The sequence below is a fragment of the Hetaerina americana genome, unplaced genomic scaffold (genome assembly GCF_022747635.1).
Source record: "Hetaerina americana unplaced genomic scaffold, ioHetAmer1.1.p SCAF_3, whole genome shotgun sequence".
Classification (NCBI taxonomy): Eukaryota; Metazoa; Arthropoda; class Insecta; order Odonata; family Calopterygidae; genus Hetaerina; species Hetaerina americana.
The window spans coordinates 12,484,252-12,509,507 of NW_027286874.1; the positions used below are offsets into that span (position 1 = coordinate 12,484,252).

A 25,256-nucleotide genomic window follows, 5' to 3' on the forward strand; every position below is an offset into this window, starting at 1 on the left:
CCATGTCATAACAAAAAATTAGGGAAAATCCCACGATATCTCATAACCATGGACATTCCTAGATTTTTCAAGGTGTTAGTAGATATGAGGGCTGCATGAGAATAAATTTAGTAATTTCTGTCAACCAATATCATATATGCATGTATGATATAGTTTCTTTGGTACAAAAAATTTTGGAGAATTTGAAAAATAATATTAAGACAGTGATGATGTCACTCTAACTTAATAACTATTTAAAAGCCTTTCAGCATTGATCATTTTTTTATTCTGATAGAAATATACAATCTGACAGGAAAATTTTCAAATCACATTAACAAAAAATCAATGAAAATGGGATCATTTTATTAAAATATAAAAGAAAATATTTGGTTTATCAATACCGGTCATTCGTTTGTAAAAGGAATAACGAGGTAAAGCAGAAAAAACTGTTCACAAAAGGTGCTAAGGACAGTAAAAGAATATGAATTTATAATTTCTATTAATACAAGTATCTTTATTAAAATTAATTATTAGATTGGAATGCTTTCATGGCTGACTCCTTTGACATATTAAGTGGTCAAGACAGTAGTTGCCAACAAAGACTACTCATAATATTTTTCTTGTCTTTACCATTAAGCTACAGAGAGGGACTTCAATAGATCAAGTATAAATTACCTAATATGGTGTTGGCAGTCTTGAAAAATGGAGGCTGTTTTTTCTCAAGCTTGAAAACTTTTCTTGAGAGTGTCAAACCAACCTTTGGGTTAATTACTGTGGATTTAAATGTAAGTTGGCATGATTCAGATTAAATTTCCCTCCTTTCCAGGATGAAGAGAAGCCACAGTCATTATTATTATTAAGTGCAAGCAAATAAGCATTGTTATGAAAATATAATGACATGATCTAGGAGAGAACACACTCAAGGTAAAATGAAGTATGCATATCAATATTTTTCATCTGGCTAAAAACAAAAATTTTAGGCATTCTTTAATTACTTTATGAAAATGCCCAAAACTTGAAGGCAATTTAAATGTTAAGAAAAACCATACAGTTTTAACAGTATAAGACTTTGAAATGAGTCATATTTTTTGAAGAGTGGCAGTAAACTGCATATCAAATGCATGAGGTTATATTTTGGCATACAGATATTGTATGTTGATAGCTAAAGCCATCTAAATCACTAGTAAAACTTTTGTCATGAGAGATAAGTAAATTAACTGCATAACATTAACAATCAAAAACATTCATGAATTAGCTTTAATAACTTGATCCCAAAGTATTCACCCAGCTTGTCTGACGTGATTAAGGAACCGATCAAACATCAATTTAATTAACTAAGACTTTTAGACATCACTATGACACGATGAATGCAGTCCAAAATGTTTTACTCTCTCAAGTAAATTATTCATAAAGTCTGATCAAATCCTATATTTAGAAGTATACTTGTACAAAAATTGTACTTCAACAGAACTTCTTATAAACTATTATACTGCATTACAATGTCTTCTTACATTATCATTTAAAAATAATAGTGAATCACTATGAATAACATTCAACCAACAAATCATATTCACTATGTAGTAAAATGGATTGGCACAAATTGGAGTCACTTAGATTTACTTCGGGTGGCACCAAATTCCCACATAACAGTCAATTCAAGTCCACAGAATCAAAAATTGAATGACAGCCAAGGTATTAAATATACAAAGGGATTGAGAGATATGTACAGGAAAACTATGGAGTAATTTCTCTGAGGATGCCAAATTAAATCTAGGAACATCTGGTAGGTATGCAATCAGGCAAGAAAGTAAAAGTGCACTGGAGTTGATGCCATTGGGGCAGTCCCTGGAAAATTGTGTCCTCACTCCATCATCATGCAACACCAGCAAAATAGTTGGTCACGAAATGGCACTGTAGACACCACAGATCTTAAGTTGGCAGCACTCACTGCTGCCATGAATATATATATTTAAGGTTCCTTCAAGGAGAAAATGGGTAATTTCTGAATGGTTTAAAGGGATAAGGGGTCATTGTGGTCATGCTTTTTCACTCTCTCACAAGCTGATGTATTTAAGTGCAAAATACAAGGATTCAGCACAAAGGGGTCTTCCCAGGCTTCGGTACATGCACACACAGACAAAAAAATGCCCCAAACATCCTGCTTAACCATATCAACACAGGAGATCGGCCACTGATTCCATATTATTCCCCACTAAATCCACCCTCCAAATTCCTGCATTCATCACACCACCACCATCACTCTTTGGAGCACTGTAGAGAGACACAGGCGATGAGGCGTCTTGGCGGGTGGGCACAGAAACTCATATTTAGGGGGAAAGGGAGAGATAGAGAGATTTGTATTCTGGGAGGGCTAGCTTGCATTGTTCTCTAGCGGATGTGTCGGAGAGAGCAATTCACTGAACACTCCACTTGGAAGCCACTAGAAAAGCCCCTTCTTCTTGTTCTTCTTCTCTTTGCCATCAACAGCCCTGCAAACAAACAAGTAAGAGAGCAATTTTATTATTGTCACATCACCACTAAAGACACTTAAAGAAAGTGGTCACTTCATTCACAAAATATACATAATTTAAGAGCCTCTAAACACATTATTGGAAATGGGGTCCACAATTTCCAAGTTTAAAAAAGCACTAGATATGAGTTGATTTCAGTGTTTCCAATTATTTTGTAACATTATTTTAAATACTGGTCATTCTGTCAAAACTGTCCATACATAATTCTAAACACAGTAAGTCAAGCACAACATAATGTGTTCACTTCTGTTTGGACCAGTGAGTTAATCAAGAAGTAATAACTTATTGCCCCGATGTACCAAAGGTGAATGGGATCGCACTGGTAATTTTTCCTAAGCAGTAAAATAGTTGCACACAGATTTCTAGTTGTGACAATAATATATATTCTTGGTTTTTGCCAAGGCCAAAATAATAGACGGGCACACCAAATATGAAAGTCTCACAGCTGAAAGGACTGTCCTCATCCAGAATTTCTATATACTATATTCTATCCTTGACTTTTTCTAGCTTTCATTTTCCTGACTGAAGAGCTACTCTATATTATGGTGTTTCAATATGTTTTACTAACTGAACAAGTATGGCATCATCCTGAGTTTTTTGTACGCTGGACAAAAGAGAAATCTAGAACCAAGGATATACTCTTCGGTTAAAATCACTCTCTTAACTATTATATACCATTCATTCATAGTGTAATGGCTTATTCAGTAAAATTTTCTGCTTACCCATTGAGCACATAATCTTGTCACGAGGAGATAATTCATTAACTTTAACTGAGATATATAACAGTCAACTTATTGGCAGTACAGAGAGGTGACTGTCTATTTTCATATGTACATGAACTACAGCCATTACCAGGTTTCTGGATTATCACAAAGGGAATACATGTATTCATTCATTCTATGTAAATGTGTAATTAAGGTTGTTATTTATTACTAGCAGCAGTGTAACGACTTAAGGGTAGATTTTTGATGGACCCTGGCATTGCACACTCCTGTTCCCCTAAGATCTAACTAGCATTGCAAAAAATATCCTTTAAACCCATACAGCATATTGCAATATGTTCTTCAGCTCAGCATGCTTTTTAGCTCCCTTCATTAAATCCAAAATGACTATTCTTTTCCTCCCTCCTTGTTTTCCCAGCATTCTCCCCTCTATCACAGTCTTCAGCATTCAATTACCTCTCAGTATCTCCCGCATCCACTTATCCTACCTACTTTGAACTTCTCCGCACAGTTGTCCCTCTCTTGCCCGACCATGCCTAGAACTTTCATTATTGGTTTTACTTTTTGTCAATTTTATTTTCTCTATTCTTATCCACCCACGTCTAGAAAAATTTCGATCTTAATTTATTCTCTTGCCTCAAATGCCCTAGTTTCCAAGCCATAAACAACTACACTCATTATTTAAGTTTCCAAGAGTCTTTTCATTACAATTAACTTACTCTTTTACTCTAAGCGTTTTAATTAATGTCTTCCTGACTCTAATATTAATGCAACAATTTCAGAGTGTAAAAATTATTTGCCTTGACCGGGATCCGAACCCGGATCCCTCAATGTCAGGTCGAGTGCTTTAGCCAGTTAAGCTATTGAGGCATCCTCTTAAACTCTGAAATTTTGGGGCTTTTAAAGGAACTAGATGTTGTGACGAAATGTCGTACATACAATGTCACAGGCATTCGTATTCGTGCACAACGCGCCACAGTCCACGAGGTTAAAGCCAACTTTTAAACACATTTGGGGTTTATACTTTGACAAATTCCAAAGAAACTGCGGGAGATGCCGCAACAGTAACTTTTAAGGAAGTCATCCCCTAATGTGCATTTCAATGCAACAATTTCAGAGTGTAAAAATCATTCGCCTTGACTGGGATTCGAACCCAGATCCCTCAATATCCGGTCGAGTGCTTTAGCCACTTAAGCTACCGGTGGCTAAAGCACTCGACCGGATATTGAGGGATCTGGGTTCGAATCCCAGTCAAGGCGAATGATTTTTACACTCTGAAATTGTTGCATTGAAATGCACATTAGGGGATGACTTCCTTAAAAGTTACTGTTGCGGCATCTCCCGCAGTTTCTTTGGAATTAGTCTAATATTAATCTTAGCCTTCCTACTTTTTGAGAATCTCAGTACCTTAATTTTCTTCTGATTACTCCTCATCTCATACTAATCACACCGATTCGACCATGTGCTAAGTAATGATTGTAATCATTCGGCTGAATGGTTTCCTGAACATCCTCAAATTTGATATGAACACTGATCCACTCACTTTCACTTCAGTCCAGCCCAGTCCACTTTCACTCCAGTCCTCAAAAATCCACTAAGCTTACAAATACGTCCTAAAATACCCTTTCTAAAGCACCCTTATTATTGAAATTTAATCATGCATACTCTTCCCTTTGCAGAACCCAAACTGAACTACACCCTAGGACTGGACATTTGGACTCTTCACCATCCTTTTGTTAATCATCTTGAGTAGTGCTTTGGATTCTACAAAATTAAACCTATTGTTGCTTGGATACTGCTGCTTTCCCCTTTTCTTTAGCAGTAAGGCATCAAGTATTAAATCAACAGCATTATTTAAATCACTGTATTAATTTATTTAGGTAGTAGTGAGTTCACATTTTAAATGTATTTCGGAGTAAAATGGCTATAATTTCATCATTTTTTTCCTTCATTGGTAGTTTTTACTTCCTCGGCAACTCAATACGAATTAATCGTAGTCTGAGTAATAGGTAGTCTGAGATTTTTTCCCATTTTCCCTGGAAATGATATATATTAGGGAAATAAATGAACACAATGCCGCCGAATCAGGCAGGCACACACATTTAATTGTGAAAACTGCTGCTCTGTACAAATCTGTAACCACACTATTCGTATTACAAATATCTTTTGTAAAATTTGATTCTTTCAGAGAAACTTCAATAAAATGTTATTCCAAGAAATATTAAATATGATAAGGGAAGTATCATTGAAAACTTTTTTGGATAAATGATTTTCAGGGTGTTTTATCTTAACCTATACACACCACTTAATAAAAGTAGTATATTACAGCAAGAAAATTTTGTTACAACAGCATGGAGATTTTGTAAATCTGTGCGATGTCGCCAAGTACTTAATATCAAAAACTTACAATGGCTACAACATGAAGTATTTAAGTAAGCATTATTCGCAGTCACACCACAGCTTTGAAATAGAAGGACCCTCGTTCTTTGTCAGCTGATTGATTACCCTAGTTCCAGTTATGATTTTAACTCCCTTATCACACACTAGAAAAACTGAAAACAACCACCATGGGCTTTTAACTTCTCAGAAAATTTTCATAGGCTCAAAATTTCTGAATTGATGTCCTCTAAACGTTGTACTTTTTGTTTCATTTCTGTGTGAATTGCAATGTCTGACGACATAACACTGCTTTACAGGACTCTTCAACATCATTTCAGCCTCTTCAAATATTTTGAATAAAATTTTTTACACTGTTTCATTGTACACTGTGTTTTTTACACTGTTTACACTGATACAGTGTTTTCCCTATTAATTATTGTTTATTTTTGCACTCTTTTTCATACATTGCTTATATTATTTTTGAATGACTAGTATATTATACGTGTACATGATGCTGATATGTATTGTATTGTTATAAATATGAATTGATGCACCATACTGTTACTCATTTTCATCTACTTTTTACAATATTATTACCAAATATGACTTAACACTCGCAAAATTGTTCTCTTGCCTTTGAAAACAAGTGAATGAATAAAAGAATACAGTGAAGATAATGTAGCATCACCTTAATGATTTCTCTTAAAATTTGATGCCCTATTGTCCTTTACTAGTATTTACTGTTAATACTGAATTGCTGTAATTTTGTGGAAGTTTGAAAAATGTTATTGCAAAACACATCCACAAGTATATTTCACCTTGAGCCATGAAGAATTAAAATCCGAATTGGTAGCACAGTAAGCAGATATTCTTCAAATATTATTTAAAATTTCCCAATTTAATAATTCAGGCCAACGTCTCTCTAGCTGTCATTGTTTGAAAGTACTTTTGAATCAAATTCTGGGCAAAATATATCAATTCATTATTTTTGTCAACATATTTCATCACAACAATAGCAGTAATGCAAATTACTAATTAATAATATTTACCTTCATCTCTATTTCTCAACATCATGCATATTTCCAGATAAATTACTAATTAGCTGAAAAGTTCCAAGTATAAGACCCAACCTTCAGGCATACCCTCACACAATCATGAATCAAGAGGTCCAAAATACGACACATTGCAGGGAAAAACTACTTATTTCCTCATATGAAATGAATTATCTTTGGTGTGGTATTCAACAATCAAGTTTTTCAATTAGTTCTAGCACACAGCATTTCCAATAAGGAATACTCTAAAATGTGGAGCCATTAACAGTCAAATAAATGAATGGCCAACCAACTGCTACCTTACTACCTCCCTTTAACAGTAAGGTACTCTAATCCCTCCTCAAGCTTTTATAAATTTTTCATAAACCAATTCAACAGTTACATTCCAAATATTTCTAATTATTCTTACAAAGTGACTAATTTTGTGTATTTTTCACTTTAAAGATTGGGTTGATAAGTAGAAAAATAGTACAAAGCTCACAAAAATATTATGGTGTTTCCTGGTAATCAAAATTATGAAATCTTGCCTAAGTTACTACCTCAAGATGCCAAAAGTTTGAGATGTTATAGATATGTGTCAGTTTCAAGGTAAGAGTGGGAAAAAATTAAATTGAAGAGGGTAAAAAATTCAGAATAATTGTCCTGGCAAAAAAGTCCTCATATGCTCAGATTTTAGAATTAATATACATTTTACATAACTGAAAACCCTTGCATTCACAGCAGAAATAAAGACAGTTTGAACAAAAGAGATTTCTGAAGTCAATTTGCAGAGCTTTAACATGCTCCACAAAAATGCAAATCTTGAAAGGGAGTATCCTTTAAGTCCATTAAACTGCTTTTAAATGTCTTGCTCATTTTATGAGTAAATTCAGTGAGCTCTGCATGCTTTTAAGGTTTTTGCCACATTTGTTGACTTGGATTGGAAATGGTCGAACAATTGAATATCTTGTCAATCCAATCCACAATGAAAACCTAAGAAACCTGCCAAGCTCACTGAATTCACTCCATCAAAATCTCTGAATGAATACACTAAAATGTCCAGCTTGAAAACTAAAGTCACAGTTATTAAAAGGTGTTTTCATGAATATGCATTGTAAGTTCACACTGTATATGCACAATCGAATACCTGGCACTACATTCAACTCACACAATTACAAGTAGTAAATTGTATAATTAACTCTTGCCACTTCCATAAGGTTCAACAATTGGAGTTGCTTCCACCCATCTCGCAGCTATCACATATTTTATTTTCTCTATATTGAAAATTCACTCCAATGCTATGACTGGAGAATATATATGCAGCATTGCTAGTAGGTTGTTTGGTCACTTTATCACCTATGTAGCAGTTTACCATAATAAATAAACATGAAATCCACAATTAAAGAATGAAGCACAGCAAAAATTTTATTATTAGGAATCAAGAATTCAGTCTACCAGGCAGTTCGTCGACCACCACTTTAATTTGGTGATTTACACATGCATCATAAGTTAAACTAACAGTAAAATGTAGACTAATGAGCAATAAATAGCGGAGGGAAATACAGGCACTATTTATTTGTTTAAAAAAATGAAATTATTGGCTCAAAATACATTTTCACAAGTGAAAGATTCCAAGCAAAAATGACCACAAAATAAATTTTCCAACTTCATAAAATAGCTGCCAATAAAACATTTTTTTATTCCGCACTAAGGGATGTCAACGCAAATGTAAATTTACGACATCAACACAACTCACTCTTTGGAATTAGCTTCAAGTGAGCGCCTCCTCAATTCATCAAGCGTGACACCATTTGCTGACTCCCACGATGCCTTTTCCTTCTCAAACTGCTTCCGCCTTTCGTCTAGCTCCTGCTGCTGCACCTCTAATGCCTTCCTCATTGCCTCATGCCTTCTTTGAAGCTGTGAGGAATAGCAAAATATGCAATAAAAATTTTTAAAAATCTTCTTTTACTTTATGGAATTAACTTCAGATGAATCGCACTATTTTAAACTGGAATTTTAATGCAATACTATTTTAAAAGTATTCTATGTTTACATAAAGGTTATTTTAGGTTAAAAACTGAAGAATTTTTAAATGTGATATCTACTACCACACCACTTTTCATTTGCCTTAATTGCTACTAGCCTAGCTACTATTGATAGTTCACTGTTTTTTAGAGATGACTGATTGAAAATTATACATTAACCTATCTTGTGTTGCATGGTAAAAATTATCATTAAGAAAATATTTTTGAATTAATGGCTTTAATATAGGTACCTTAAGATCTGTTCATATAAATATATCAATGAAATATTTTTCATGGAACTAACATTTTTGCAAAGCTACATAGTATGCACAGAAGGAATTATAGCATTCATTCTTGAAGAAATCAGTTCCAATGAGAAGGTCTAATGAAACAAGAAAAATTTCAATAAGATGCAAAAGTTACAAAACGAGCCCCGATCTTGATTGGTTCGATTCATTGGAGTAATTTATGGGAATTTACATGAAAATTATCGTCTCAAAATTTACTTTAGTCAAAAGGCTACTTTTTCAGATCATTTATACTCATTGAGCTTGATTCGTGTCACTCATTAGCACCAAAGATGAGGACCTCAGTCTTTGTAAACCTGTAAATTTGAAGAGCATTTACTTACACTCATTGTGAGTTAAGTTTGTTCCATGGTTTTTACTCTTCAGGAGACAAATCTTTACATTCAAGAGGTCTGATGAAATATGAAACTAGATATTCAAATAATAAAAGCTTACGTCTTTCACCAGACCTATGTATTTCCATAATATTATTTACATTAATGAAGGTACATACTTAAGCATCATCTTTCCATATCCATCATCCAAGATTGTACTTACATCTGCCTCAGAGTCACGCAGTTTTTGCTTCTTCTCGCGCACCTTCATCTCAAACACCTGCTCCATTTCGCTCTCCATTTTCTTCATCTTAACCTCATGCTCCCTTTTCTCCTCCTCCATCTGAGCCAATGGGTTCCTGCTCAAAGAGAATATCACATATTCCATTCCCACTTGTGGCATATCTACATAGCTTAAATGAACACTAATAATGAAGCTTTTATGTATAATAATTACATCTATAAAGTTATAGAGCAAGCAAGCAACTTTGAAAAATATACAACTAATCGCAAATAATATGCTTGGCTTGACTCAAGTAATAAATGGGGCATATACACATTTTTGCTTTACCAGGAGAGTTATTTGCATAAATTGCCTGTAGATGTGAATGCTGAAGACTTAATGAATATAAGCTATAAATTCATTGAAAAAAACTAAAATTTTCACATATATACACATAGACATCAATTTCAAATTATGAATACCTAAGAATTAGGTTAAATAAGGCATGAAGATGATAGCTTTCAGAGCAATATATTGGAGCATAAAATATCAACAGTACATTTTTATAGGCTACAAGAAGAAACCTTTCAGGAATGAAAAAAAAGCCTTTTATGTAAAATGGCTCCTACCTGTAATGCACATGCATAAGCTCATTAAGCCAGAAAAAAATGACAAATCTGACTTGGGGATTGTGATTCAACATGTCTTGGAAAGAAAAAAACCTAAGGTTTTAAAATATGAATAGCACAGTATGACTTTTAATCTGGCTTATTGATTTCACTCTGGAAATTATGCCGGAATAGACACACAGGTTTTTTTTAGGAATTTCAAAATGGTAGTTGAACATGTTATCATTATTTTTCTCTGCACAATCGATTTTATTTTTTTTATATCACAGCGCCTATTACTTCTTTTTGGACCACTTTTGAAGTGGACATATGGCCTTGCATCACAGGAACCAAATTGTTTGAAATAGGGTATCACAGAAGTTAATATCAATCTTTCCACTGAAAATAAAACAATATCAGTAAACTGAAAAAAATAAAGGTGCAATATAGAGCATTAATTTAATTACAACATAGGGATTGACAAAAACTTACTTTATTTTGTGTTTAGTATGTAATATTATACCTGAATGGGCTAAGATGCAACAAGACAACCCCAAAAGATGCACAGCTATTTCAAATAAACATTTCACACTACTTTCACTGGCAATTTGTGACAAAAGCAAATCCAGAGCAGTCACGAGCTGAATAATTCAAAATCAAGGCTCTATTTTGTATCATATGAAGATTGACTGACAGCTGAAGAAAGAACAAGCCGAAATGTGTTGACAGATGAACAACTAATTACAGTGATGAAGTTAAAATGGCTAAATATGAAAGAATATTACATTAACATGTATTCATTCTTCTAAAGCCTGATTATGATCATCACCTCATTAAAAACTTACATCATCATAAGAACTCCTTAGCTCTGATGCAGTGGGAAATCAAATGTCACTACAATTTAAGTTAAGTGTCAAAGAACAATACAGTTGAATGGACTATTCAGTTAATATGACGATGATGCAAATATGCAGCTGGAAATGACCAATAAAAATGGAATAGAAAATAAACAGCCAAAATAATATTGTTGAGAAGATCAAATTAGAATCTGCCTACTGTTACAGCCAGTTGAAGGAGTGTTAGCACTGCTAATTAGCTATCTAGACATGATGTGCATCCTTCATCCAGCATGAAAACTTTCTGCTGATCAATTATTAACAGGATGACCAGTGTGCCAGTTCTAAGTGTCTTGTGACTAATAAACTGGAGTAAGCCCACATAAGCAATTACACAATGTCAAAGTCCCACAACATTCCTTTCCCATCACTCTTGACAACTTAATAATTCCATTTTGTATCCCCTTTTTCACCACTTATCCGTTCATTTTCAAGTATAACACATATCTATCCTGTTACACATGTCATGAGGAACATACCAACCAATTAGGGAATAGGTGCCTCAGAATAGGGTGGCAACCAACTGCTTAAATTTTAAACCAATATCCAAACATTCTGATTGTACCCTCTATCAATAACATTATGAGCATCCAACAACTACATTAGGTGCATTCATACCTTCCCTCTGGAATTTGGAGGTGGGAGCAGAAGGTATGTACTTCTACAAAAAAATACAGAGGTGGCACAGTCTTTTTAAATCTTCAAAGGATTGCAATATGCAAATCCTAGCATGTCATTAGGCACCAAGGGTTGTGACCTTGGCCATCTAAGTCACCTTATTCTCACAGATGTCCAAACTGAATGAGCACATACATCAGACCATCAATGTTTTTCATGCAAGTAAGTGTAAAATAAAACTAACTGGGTTCCTACTAACCTATAATCAGATGATTTTTCAAGAGGAAATTAATTCCCATGGCCCAAAATATTTAATTTACGGTTGTACTCAGGACAGTCATGAAAATCTTTTAGAACAATAAAAAATCTTAATTTTTCCTTAAATACATCCATTAGAATTCTTCTCAAGATTGGAATGCATTTAGAAAACCAAAATATGCCGACCAAGGGTTTTAAACTGCAATTATAAATTCCACCAAATGGAATAATAGTACTTAAATTTGATTTCCTACATAACTTATTTCATCACTCACTCAAATTATTAACAACTCTCCATAAAAACATTTCAATGTTTTAACTAACACATTAATTGATTAATGCTCAATGAAATGATGACAATTGTCCTAAATAATACGCATTGCAGGCATAAACCTATTTATTTCATATATGCATAATTTACAAATTAGTGCATCTCATTTAAAGTTCCTCTCTCTATGGATTTTCATATATGAATTATCACTTTGTTGAATCATCACTTTTATAAAGTGACTCAGGAATTAAGATGGACCTTATGTTTGTATGCATGTACCTATGACTGCTGCAACTTCCACTAACCCAGATGTATGTCAAGAGGAATTCTTACAGGGTGGCCACAGTCACGAATATGGGCCACATTCTTTGAAAAAGTCACAAATTTGACAAATGAATCTTAAATATGGTATGGGAATCAAAAAGTCCTGATTACATTTCTTTCAGTGCTAAGATCAGTTTAAGTTAACCACAGGTCAGTACATACACATACCCTGGCAAAAACTGAATTATACCTGCAGACCAACTTCAGTGATACCAGTGGCACGTAAAGTGATGAGAGATGAACCACAAAAAATATGTAAACAGATTCCAAGCAATCGAAGGCATTATTATTGGGACAAATTGATAATGGGAATCAATTAAGTGATTGAGTGACCACTCTGTTTTACCATGACCCGACTACCTCACAGACATCAACAACAGGTGCGTCGTTCCCCAGAAGTTTTTAAATGCAATAAGGCATTTCTATATAAACGTCAAACCCTTTAATTATGTTATTTAAATTATGTAAACATGATAAACAACATACAACCACTATGCTGCCACTGAATATAACAATGGAATGTATGATGGATACAAGATATGATATACCTCTATTTTCTTGAAAAGACAAATATCCAGACTCCATGAAATGTAACTACTTCCAAGTCAAACTCTCGGCTACAAATATATTAGACCTCATAAGAAAAATTCATTTAAGACGATCACCAACAGACTAAAAATAAAACAACAATCAAAGGCGACGATTGATGATACAGGAAAATTCACAGTATCTTTTCAAGAAATGCAGATTAGAAATGAGATAGCCCTGAATTTAATCTACCTGGTCAAAACGAATGACAGTCGAATAATAATAGAATATCATGCAAGCTATCAAGGATTTATAATATCTCCATGATTTCTACATTTAAGACTTCTAAAATTCACTTTTTATGCAAGGAACCAGACAAAACCAAGCGCACAGATTAGACAAAGATGTGGGATATATATACATGGTGAGAAAGCACGAAAATTATGCTCCAATTTGCAGAGTCCAAGGGCCTATGCCACTTTTAAAAAAATAGGTTCTTATGTATTTAAAACACCAGCGATTTGGTCATGCTCTTTAGGGAGGAAAAGAGTCAACAAAATTGAAAACTTTTTAAACAAAATCTAAACACACAAATGTGTCAAAATGGTCCATGACTTCATGCAAAATGATTAGGAAGCTGATAGTGTAAGCATTCCAGGGTTGCTATTCTGAAAGAGATTGCAACTGGTCAGCACATCAAAATAGCTATCACTCTTTGGAAGATATTGCAATAGTATTGAATATAATCAATATGTAGTCATCATTCAACCATTGGAGTTGCAACTTTTTGGTCCATATCTGACATTAATCAATATCTATTGCAGACTACTTTTTGAAAAACAAATATACTTAATGTAAAATAGTACATAACTTGGATTGGTGACTGTTTCCAATATAAAGTAGAGTACTGATGCATACATCTGACACATATGAAATGAGAATGTTTCCATTTCATTATAGACAATGAAATAAATTACTTATCAAGAATATATTAATAGTTTTCATCTATTTGTGAAAGAGATAAAAAACATAGCTAAGGTTAGCAAGTCCTTTTTATACGTTGGAAGAATATATATTTTTTATATAGAATGAAACTCGTTTTTTCTGACTCATTCATTTTGATGACTTTTATCCAAAATCACAGTTATATTTAAATTACAATTAAAATATAAATAGGAATCATTTATGCCACACCTCATGGAGGGTGAGACAAATGATAGGACCAGCTGCCATATTTCTACTTGCATGATCATTTCACTATCACCTGCTCAAATTACTTACACTCTATATGAAACTATATGTGTGTATCTCTACACTCTATATGTGTATCTCTTGGTTTCAGAACAATTGCGAATTGCAGGTTTTACAGAATCAAAGTTGCTTTTGGCTAGATCAGCAGGAATAATATTTAATTACAGGAACAAGAATATTTTTTATAATTATAAAGTAATGCAAAGCTGCATTACCAGGTTCAAAGAAGTACATTGTATTGCCATTGGATTGTGAAACAGAAATTTGAATTTTGATGCACACTAACTGCGCCATTACCTAAAGATAATAAAAGGTGCGTTTTGAATGTACCAAAAGAACATACAATGAAGTTGAATGTCAAAATATAATACTGTAGGTTTGGTACTAACATACAATGGGCTAAATTCACTGTTGTGCTCTTTTAAATGGTCAAGCCACTCATAGCTGTAATTTACTGCCATGAAAATGCGGAGCATTATAATTGGCCAAAAAAAAAATACTGTACATCCTCAGGAACAGGAGAAGGAATTGATAAATAGTAAAAGCATGGGTGGGAATCCCTATCAGTGTTACTAATCCCCTAAATGTTCAATTTTAAGACAATTTAAAAGCTATCAATGTAACTACCCAAGAACTTGTGCAAAACAAATGAATGAAAAATGGGCTTTAATTTGCCTAAAATGCTTAAATTAGGGAAACAAATTAATTTATAATACCTCAAAAATGGTTTTGTAATACATAACATAATAATGAAATAAGTAATAATGAATTTGAAAAAAGCCTGCGAAAAAAAAAGGATTCGCAAGAATAATCTTTGAATATTAGGAAAATGGTCACAATATCATTATTTGACCATTTCCGAAGAGAACAGCAGAAAAAAATGTACATAATTGGCCCACAAAAAAGTCCTTCCCAACGATGAAAATGCACCACCTCTCTCCTCTGCAGTTGTAGCTGCATAATTGACGGAGTTACAATTCAAACTCAATCCTATCTTCTTCCCCTCCAATAAAAATTTGGGCCCCTCAGACAACTGACTGTTTTCCAAAATTAAAAAAATATTCCGGAAAGAGGAGGGATTCATTCGATTGAGGTGATTGTTGAAACAAAACTTATTTTTCAGAGTTGGAACCAACACATTATTCGCAAGGGACTAACTGACTTTGTACATTGTTGGGCAAAATTCATAAGCCTAAAATGAGACTATATTGAAAAATAAACACGAAATCCCAAAAATACATAGTTTCCATCTTTTCAAATTGACTTCATACCCAATTTGACAAAATATTGTAACCAATAATATTTTCCATAAATCACATACTTGTACACATGGATTTTAACTGTCAGTTACCTGCAATGTCAGCCTAGTAGTATTAGACACCGAAATGAGTTTGAACCACTTTTCAATATTTGAAGAACCAAAGCAAACTCTTTTTCATTAATCTAACAGTAAATGATAACTCATTATTTGTACTTGCCTTAATCTGACGCACTGATAGATATACTGATTGCTCATCTTAAGAGCATATTCCTAGCTCTGCCATCTTTCCATTAAGTGTGTAATTATTAAGCCTTACAAAAATATATCACGAAATTGTGTAAAATTGAAAATACTTGAATTTTTTAAATTAAAATGCAACAACCACTAACATTTCTGGATTGCAATGGAACCACAAACAGTTCACACATAATTACACAGAAATTTTATCCAACATATTTCAGCATGCATATATTCAATGTAACTAAAAATGAAGTGAGTGATCCATTTCAAAGAGAAAACTACAAATGTTGTCTTTGAATAATTGCTCCAAAGATAGAATGAAAAATGTTATGGTTCTATCAGCGGCAAATGCACAAAAGCTATATAAACGACAAAAGAAATTGACACAGTCACATGAACTCAAAACTGGAAACGATTTTTAATGTGTCATAATTAAGGTTAAAAATTTGTTGAATGGTTGTCCTACTTATGCAATTAAATGGGTAATTTCATGATAAAGATGGTAAATGGCAGCCAATTTAATTGATTAAAAGAACAATTAGAGTAGGAAGAAATGCATGAATTACTCCAGAGAAGTTAAATATTGGCAAGACCTATGACATGAATCTATTTCACCAATTGGCAAGATGGTGGACATGCTCACTTCTTTGATGCATAATACCACTTAGGTACCTGATGGGTTTTTTAGGGGTGCATTGTGATTTTCACTTCAACAGATTGAAAACCACTCAGGAAAGCAATGGAAAAAAATCAGGGAAAATGAATGAAATTCTCAAAAAATGGTTCAAGGGGGTTGAATTCTTTCAAGAAGTTGGTAACATGGCATAATAATCAGAAATTCCAGATGAGAGCAATGCTCCTTTTATCCTGGAGACCAGTTTGTGCTGGGTATATGCCATTATGAATGCATGACCAGGCAAAAACCATAACTACACCAGGAGAAACTTTGGTGGTACCATTGACACATGCAGAAATGAGGCATGATTCACTGAATGAATCTTATTAGATCCCAAGCATTTGGGAGAGAAAAATCTGGGAAAATACAAAGTGCTTGTCCGGAAAAATTTGGAACTAGGAATCTAGAAAATATTTTGCTATTCTGTGCAAGTGTTTTGGAGTGTCAGTGAATCAGATTGCTGTTCCAATGCCGTATCGCCCTTGGAATAAAACTAATCGTTAATCTAAATATCACTGATGCAAAGAATTTAGATTAGTTTGTGAAATGGATTATTTCTCTAGGCCTAATAACAATAGCTTCAAACACCCATGGGCAAGAGAATCAAGGTGGCAACATTGCCATTGGCATGTAGTAAATGAGAGTTGATTTGCTCCCAAACATTTATAAAGCTTGAATTTTGGAAAACTCTTCATCAAGACAACTGAAAATTATGTTTTTCCTAATTCCAAATAGCAAATGCTACATATGAACTAATTTTTTTTCATAATTTCATGTTGAGATAAATTTATGCCTCTAATTCCATATTTTTAAGCTTTTAAAAACTTTATGCCTGATGATAATTTTCAGGGCCTTTTAAACATTCTGGCAACTCCTTGCACACCGATTAATTTACTAGCAAATTCCAAAATATCTGCCTCATTAAAATTCGTCAACTTATATGACATAAAAGCCTAGGATTGATGATATTTTGGCTTACATACATTTGCTGGCAAACATTTAAAAAAATATAGCAATTGACAGGTTGTACTGATTCTCAGGATCAGATTCAAATAGAAGACTTATGAATGTAGCTTATAATGTCATAATGCAAGATGTACACTTTTATTCAAACTAATGCTCAAGTTTTCAAAAAATTATGTAGGTACTGGTATATATGCAGCTGACGCAAGTCGAAACAAGTATACAAATATAGAATCAAAACAATTTCATAGTAGGCCCATGTATCTGTTAAATGATAGCTTGTACAAAATGCTTACTTATGAAGTGTTGCAACTAGATTACTAAAGCAATTCATTTTAATAGCACTGTGTTATTTGCTTTTGAGGAAAAAAAGTACTTAGAGACAAATTTTGTTCTAAATGCTTCATATTACTTTATGATTTTGCCCTAGAGAATACAGCAACTTAAAAAGTTCAAATTAAAATGAATTTAGAAATTTCAAAAATTGGATGGAAACCAAAATTAAACCAAGAATTAATTTAAGATCCTACATGAAATATTATCAATAAATAATCTGCACTTATTATTCTTCAATAATAATATCCTAACAGTTCTCGAAAATACCCTTTTTTAAAAAAATATTTACCGAAAAAAAGATGGCAGCAATAAAAAAGAAATACAAAAAACTGTTCTAGTTAGTAATAAACTTTACAGTAAAACCCACGACACACAATCCTACAATACTGAAGAAGGAAAACATTCCTATTACATATTTTAATTTGAACAACAACATGAAACGTTGAAATTTATATTGCTAAATACAGTTACTACCAATGAAAATAACAATTGACTTCTCAAGAAACTAATTTGTATTTCACTATCATCATCTGAGAAAAATAGCAGTGAAATGTATTCATGTCATGCAAACCAATAAAAGACACCTATTATGGTAAAATTCAAAGTGCAAAACAGGATTTCAATGGAAAGAAATGATATCTTAATTTTGTGGTCACTTTGGTAAATGTAACAAAGTTTATAGAAACAAGGGCCAACACTTGAATAACTACCTAACACAATTTAAAAACAGCTATCTGAACTGAAAGGTACAGAAAGACTGCACTCAGAAACAAAACAGGAATCTTACAAGATAATGAAGATATTTTGTGTAAATTTAAGCACCAACATTAATGCAAATCTCAAACTAGAAGGAGCAAATGAACATGCTTAAGTCGAATGCTATACATTGATATATTGATGGTTAAGAGAATTGCAAATCTGTCACGCTCCACTAAATAAACTCTCTAATATCATGACTTAAAAGCATTCTTTGGTCATCTGTCTCAGTTAAAATAATGGTGGAAATTTTTGGTATAAGGATTTAATCATGCAGTGACATGGATGATTTCCTCATGCTTTGCACTAATCTAAAAACTCTACCAAATGTGAAGTGTAAATATATATTTATGGTGAAAATAATGCCAAAAGAGGTGCCAAAGATGACCATGATATGTTCACAACAAAAACAGACAACAGCCATGCGAAACGATGCACTGTGATGAAACATTCATCGTTTTAATTCCACAGTAGCAAAAAAGCTATCAACATGAATGGCAGCTCCAGAAAATACAAATTATGAACCCAAACCCAATGGTATCCAACATGAAGTTCCTCATCAACTCCGTGTCTACTAACAACCCTGTCACTGTGAATGACCTCAGTCAAAGGAGACTTTGATCCATCCCGCAAACTTCCCATGAGGTGTGAAAACAACAAATGAAACGCCCAATCACGGGAGAGGGAAATAACCCAAAGACAACACAACAAGACTCCAATCACTCACCAGACCGTCACGAAGCTGTTCACGACTCCTTGGGTGCACAAACTGAAGAATGGGCAAGGAAGATTGGAGCAAGAGCATGGGTGACAGAGAAGGGGGAGGGAGAGGGGGGAAAGGGAAGGGGACAATGATTGGATTAATTGGAGAGACAATCCTGGGATTACGCCTCCCACAATGGAGAGAGAACCCCAGCTACCACCAAATACAACACATCTAATTATTCATTTGAGCAATAGAAAGTTTGCAATTTAAATAAGGGTAGTGCCCCTATTCTCATTCATATCAGTCAACTCAAAAGGAGATGCAAGACATTACAAGTTGAATTTCTGGCACGACACACTGATACAATAGTAAGTTCTGTGTGTGGATATAATGAAATTTAGAAACATGAGATCAGATAAGGATTGATTGGTATGTGGTATTTTCACCTGCAAACCCTATGGCAAAAGATTGATTCAAATCACACAATGACCGTAGGAAATGGAACTGTATGAGCTCATCAGTACTCTTTTTGAACCAATTACCATAAAAATTAACAAAATCATTCAATTTCCTTATTTTTTTCATAACTGAACACCAAAGGTGGTAATTTCAACTGTTATAAGTCTATAAGTGATTTAACCCAGCTTGAAATGACAAAAATTCGGTCCTTAATTTGAAAACTATTATTCATCTAATCAGCCAGTTAGCAGGAAGGTAGTACATCTAATCTTGCCAGCTCAAAGGCAGTGGATATAACCCCCCTTAAGGAACAACTATTGTGCCACACTGGTTTGGTCTCTTAATGACTGCAATCAAAATACAGCTAATTGGGATCACTTTCAGCACATATGCCATAAGGGCCTTTAAAGGGAAAATAAGAGAAAACTAGCATAATTAGAAAGGTGATTGAGTACAAAAGTCAAAACAATTCATGGGACCGCCAGCAAGATGAAAGGGAACTATAATCAATTACACATTTAAATAAATTTAAGAGTTGAATAAATACCATGCCCATTAAATACTTGCTTCTTTGACTTTTTTTACTATTTCGTTTAATGCAACATCCTCGTAGGTTCCCCTCATACTGATAATATTCCAACAAGTGAGATTTATCATAGTGTAATTGGGATCTATTCCCTTACAACTATCACATCAGTTGTGCAGGTTTATAAGTGTGAATGAATAAACAAACTGAAATTACCATAAACATAAAATGCAACCTCAGCTGATAAAAATTATTACTAATTTAAAAAGTTGAATTAATAAAATGTTTATGACTGGCTTAATATTGTGACAGATACTAAAATCCTTCCATTATGATACCAACTTTAAAATTATGGAAAGTAAAAAAAAAATCTGAAAATGTTTTATTCCAGGTAATATCTATAAGCCCACCCAATAAAATGCACGTAATAATCAGAATAATATTTCATATCAAATTTCCTAAAATATTTTTTAAATCAAATTACAAAGTGACCATTGCTCAAAATAACAAATGATGAATAAAAGGGTTAATGAAATGCTATGCTGTTCACTCAACCACATAAGCTCAAGAGTTAAATTCATATGGAAATAATAAAATGGGCTGCATGCCTTCAGTGAGGGTAAAGTGAATAGCTTGTGGCAAGGGAAAATGACAAGACAACAATAACACAAGGACATAGCAGGTTTAATGAGCAAAAATTGAAGTTAGGCTTGCAGTACTTACCTGTTGGAAACACGTGTCGGCTTTCCATCATTACCAAGGCCAGCCAATTTTCGACATCTATAGTTTTCATAATGTACATTATTAGTGACATCCTTAAGATCTTGGAGGTGTGTGCGAATAAGCATGTCCCGAAGAGCCACAAAGTCGCAATGCTCCAAATTCTCCACTGCACGAAAAAAAGAGAAAGAGAGATAAGAAACAATAGGAAATGCACAATGATCAAATTAGCTCCTGTCTCAACCTATGGTCAATAATTAGAGTCACCAATTAATGGAGATTACTGATCACATGCTTTAACATCAGCTTACTAACTCTAAACAGCTTCAGATATTTTCTGCACCTGTAGCACTCTGGGGTTCAGTATTTCTTTCATAAGCATTTTGATGATCCCAGTTTTATCCTTCACTGTTAGGGATTATTGCTGCCAGAAACACTCCTGCATGAAAAACTAGTAGTGGATGGGCTACTTTGAAACACTTGCCATTGAGTACAGTCATAAACAAACCAACATGGGCCAACCATTCTTTAACCTTTCACCCAATTATGTGATTTTTTGATAAACATAAGAAAAAAAACCTAATTCCCTAACAATCTCTGCCAATGCCTCATTCCCTCATACAAATCAGTAACTTTTTTCCAATGTACTTTAATTCCAGACCCACCTTTTTGCTTCACTTTACTTTTGTTCGACACATTTGCCTACACACCATTTTGCCAACACCCCTTTTCTGAGTGACTTTTTGTTCAACAAACACACTTTCCAGACAACCCTGTTGACAGGTTTTTGCCTCTCCATCTCAAAGAGCTGCTACTAAAATCTCGATCACACTCTTGTCACCATCATAAAAAATGAACACAGTAAAAATTATCCACAAATCGAATAAAATAGGGCTCGTATATTTATAATCTAAATTTACAATAAATCCTTTGACATGACATCCTATAACTTATTTCCCTTTCTCATTTTCTTTAAGGGTTGACTTCTACTCAGGGTCATTCCAAATCAAGCCAACAGTGGCATGCCCATGACCATGCATGACCATTTTAGAGAGCATTTATTTTTTCATGGGTCCCTTCACTTTTTACCATACAAGAATCCCTTTTTTTCCTCCACCTAACAGTAGCATATCTGTATAAAATAGAATGCAATTAGAAAGGAATGCTTCCAGACTAATTTATTTTCGCGATACTCATCTTTAAATTATTATGTACATAGGTACGTAAATGTTTGGATTTTTTCAATTTTCATTTCACATACGCGCATCGTCATTTTATTCGATTATATGAACATTTCTGTACAAATAGCGTGTGCATTATCGATGGGAAAATACAATATTTAATAACGTAAATTAGATTTTATGCTCACATTGTGGTCTATGGATATCTTAATACTTAAAAAATCATAACAGCTAGAAACCAGATTCTAAAGCCACTTAGTAGCTATTGAAGTGAACTTTCTCAGACGCTTGAGAAAGGTTAGCTCAAAATTACTTCCTTCATAATGAAATGAAAGTTGAAATTGGAAAACATTTTTAATTGAATATTCATTATTTTAAATAATTTATTTTTATATTGGTAACAGAATCAATTCAGCACATAAGAAAAGTGTTTACTCCCTTGCCAACCTAAGAAAACCTCTTTCACTCATTCTAATGCAATCACTCAATTTTACATCAAGGTTTTTCTAGAAAATGTATTTGTTCATTTGGAACAAAAGGGACAAGATTAAGGCACTAGATTGCAACATGAACCATCACTGTACATTTAAAATTTTTACTTTGTTCAAGCAATCATTTATCATAAGACTTGTACTGGCTTCCCAAATAAACAATTACAGGAACATTACAGACATTAAGAAAAATGCAAACAACTTGCAAGGACTGTGGACTTATAATCATCTGGGCCACTATTTCAAATATGTAAAATATTTCCTCCGGTCCCTGCTCCTACCTACGAGGGTCATCCGGAAAGTAGTACCCGTTCGTGAAATAAAGACACAAAAGTAAATATTAACAAACATAAAAAATTTTATTTGAAAGAGGATACTTAAAACTACTTCTCAACATAATCTCCAAGCAAATTAAGGCATTTGTCATAACGTGTGACAAGTTTCTGTATTCCTGCTGCATAGTCCTTCGCCGCCAGCTCATTGAGATACGCGAGGGACCCATCTTGCACAAATTTTTGCATAATGCAGATGGTGTTTAACAATTTCATGAACAATTGTTCGAGAAACATTGGGAAAATGCTCACAGATGTCATCAATTGTGACGCGCCGATCGTTCCTCACGAATTCGTCAACTGAGCTCACCAGTTGGTCTGTAATGACAGACGGTCTCCCCGAACGCTCATCGTCGTGTGTGTTCCCCCTCCCCATGTTGAAGTTGCGACACCACTGCCGAACAGACGACTCGTCCATTACATTGTCTCCATACACCTCCTTTAATTGGCGATGAATATCACATGGGCGAACGTTTCTTGCATTGAGGAATTTAATCACTGCCCTCACTTCACAACTGGCGGCGTTCTCAATTTTTTTAAACATTGTAAACAATCACAGAAACAACACAGGCAATGCTAGCGTCACGCAACTTGGCTCAGAGAAGGCAGACAAGCCACTGAAGCTATCTGACCTCGTCCAGCGGCTACTCGCGTCGTCAGCACTTCATGCGGCACGAACGGGTACTACTTTCCGGATGACCCTCGTATGTTAACTCCCCACCAAGACATACTCTCTTTGTATCAGCCATTATCATAAGTAATCAACATTTGGTTAGGATTTTTTTTACAACCCAAATAATATGAAATGAAAAAAATTCAACCTAAAATGGGGAATTCTAGGAAAAACAAAAAACCAATATTGAATTTCATTACATTCAAGAGTTCCTAGTTTAAGTGTTCTAGGTATATGATGTAGCAATAAGAAGTTCTAAAAAATAATGACAGAGAAACAATGAAAATATTTCTTTTGACAAAAATCACCATTTGAAAGGACAGTTACCTTCAGCAATACCCCATGGATATCTTCGACCGCGAACCTTTTTACCACCTTCTAATTCGACGACAGCATTTGATCCAACCACTGCAAAAGGAACACGCTCCCGCAATTTTTTTTCATTTGCATCATCTTCATCACCTGTATCACTACCCGAGGGGAACTCGTAGATCTTTATTTTGTGCTGTGCAATCTCTGATATTATCTGAAACAAAAAAAATTAACATTTATGCTTGATGTAACCGACTACCACAGAAAGTTACCCATATCGGGTAATGCATTTAATGTAATCTGATAAAACTCAGTGATCCCCCACAAATTCAAACAAACGAAGAAAATATACATATCAGCAACAGCGAATACCTTATATGTTCGATGCATGAAGTGAGTACTACGTTTTCACAGTGATTAAGTGTCCACATTACTGGTGGAAAGACCATTTAGCAGTGCAGTGAAACTGCATTAAACTAGGCTTAGCAGTATGTTTATTTTTATATGCACTGAAAATGCTAAACATTCCTTAAATCACAAATTAACAGATTAGCAAATTAATTGGACTGAAAAAAAGCTGAATTCATTTTTTCCATTCCTTTGAAGGTTAATACCCATTCAAATATCAATATTAAGAAAATTCACATGGTGGAAAAGTTCTCTTTTACGAAACAACGTAACTGCAGTAATGAAATCAACATAAAATAATCAATGGTTCAGTTTACAGGCACAGAAATTGAAGAATGGCTTTATGTGGATATATCTATTAATTTTGGCATGCCATATATTTGTTCTAAAAATACACTACAGAAATATATCTTTTAAATACCCATGAAAATTTTCACCATAATCTTTCACCAATCACCATTCATCATCAACGATTCCATACATAAACAAGTCTTTAACAGTTATTCTGCCGAAATGCTTGTAATTGGACATTCCCTCAAAAAATCCACTAAAAGCTTAAGAAGCACAACTAGAGATCTGTTTATTCTAAATGGCTGAAATTCCAACATGTAAATCTGAAAGTGAGAAAAGCAAAATTTTGTTTAACTCCCTAATCATTCTAATAATTAGCTAACTTTATCAGTGAAAATAATAAATTCTTTCCCAATTGAAGGTACACTGAACTATCAGGAAACTTGTTCAAAGGGCAAACAATTATGTATACTGTACTGATTCATACTAACTATAAAAACATATTTTCCTAACAATAAAACTGAGGTATTTGCAAATGAAAATTTTCATTCTAAACAAATATTTAGCAAAGACTTCTTTAATATTAATGCATAGTGACTTTGTTTTCATTAAGTTCATTTCCTTCTCTCTTTATCTGCTGTGTACAGGCTACAGCAA

General features: G+C 33.8%; 1 protein-coding gene across 1 annotated transcript in view; it reads right to left on the reverse strand.

The window, feature by feature from the left end:
* Positions 1–242: 242 nt before the first annotated feature.
* pnut (septin 7-like protein pnut) overlaps positions 243–25,256 on the reverse strand; it is a 49,673-nt gene continuing 24,659 nt past the window's right edge. Inside the window, exons 6-10 of the mRNA XM_071588581.1 lie at positions 23,916–24,114; positions 20,915–21,080; positions 9,515–9,650; positions 8,399–8,562; positions 243–2,468 (exon numbers count right to left, since the gene is read on the reverse strand). Coding sequence (XP_071444682.1) covers positions 2,420–2,468; positions 8,399–8,562; positions 9,515–9,650; positions 20,915–21,080; positions 23,916–24,114 — 714 coding nt within the window. The 3' untranslated portion in view covers positions 243–2,419. The remainder of the gene's footprint in view (positions 2,469–8,398; positions 8,563–9,514; positions 9,651–20,914; positions 21,081–23,915; positions 24,115–25,256) is intronic.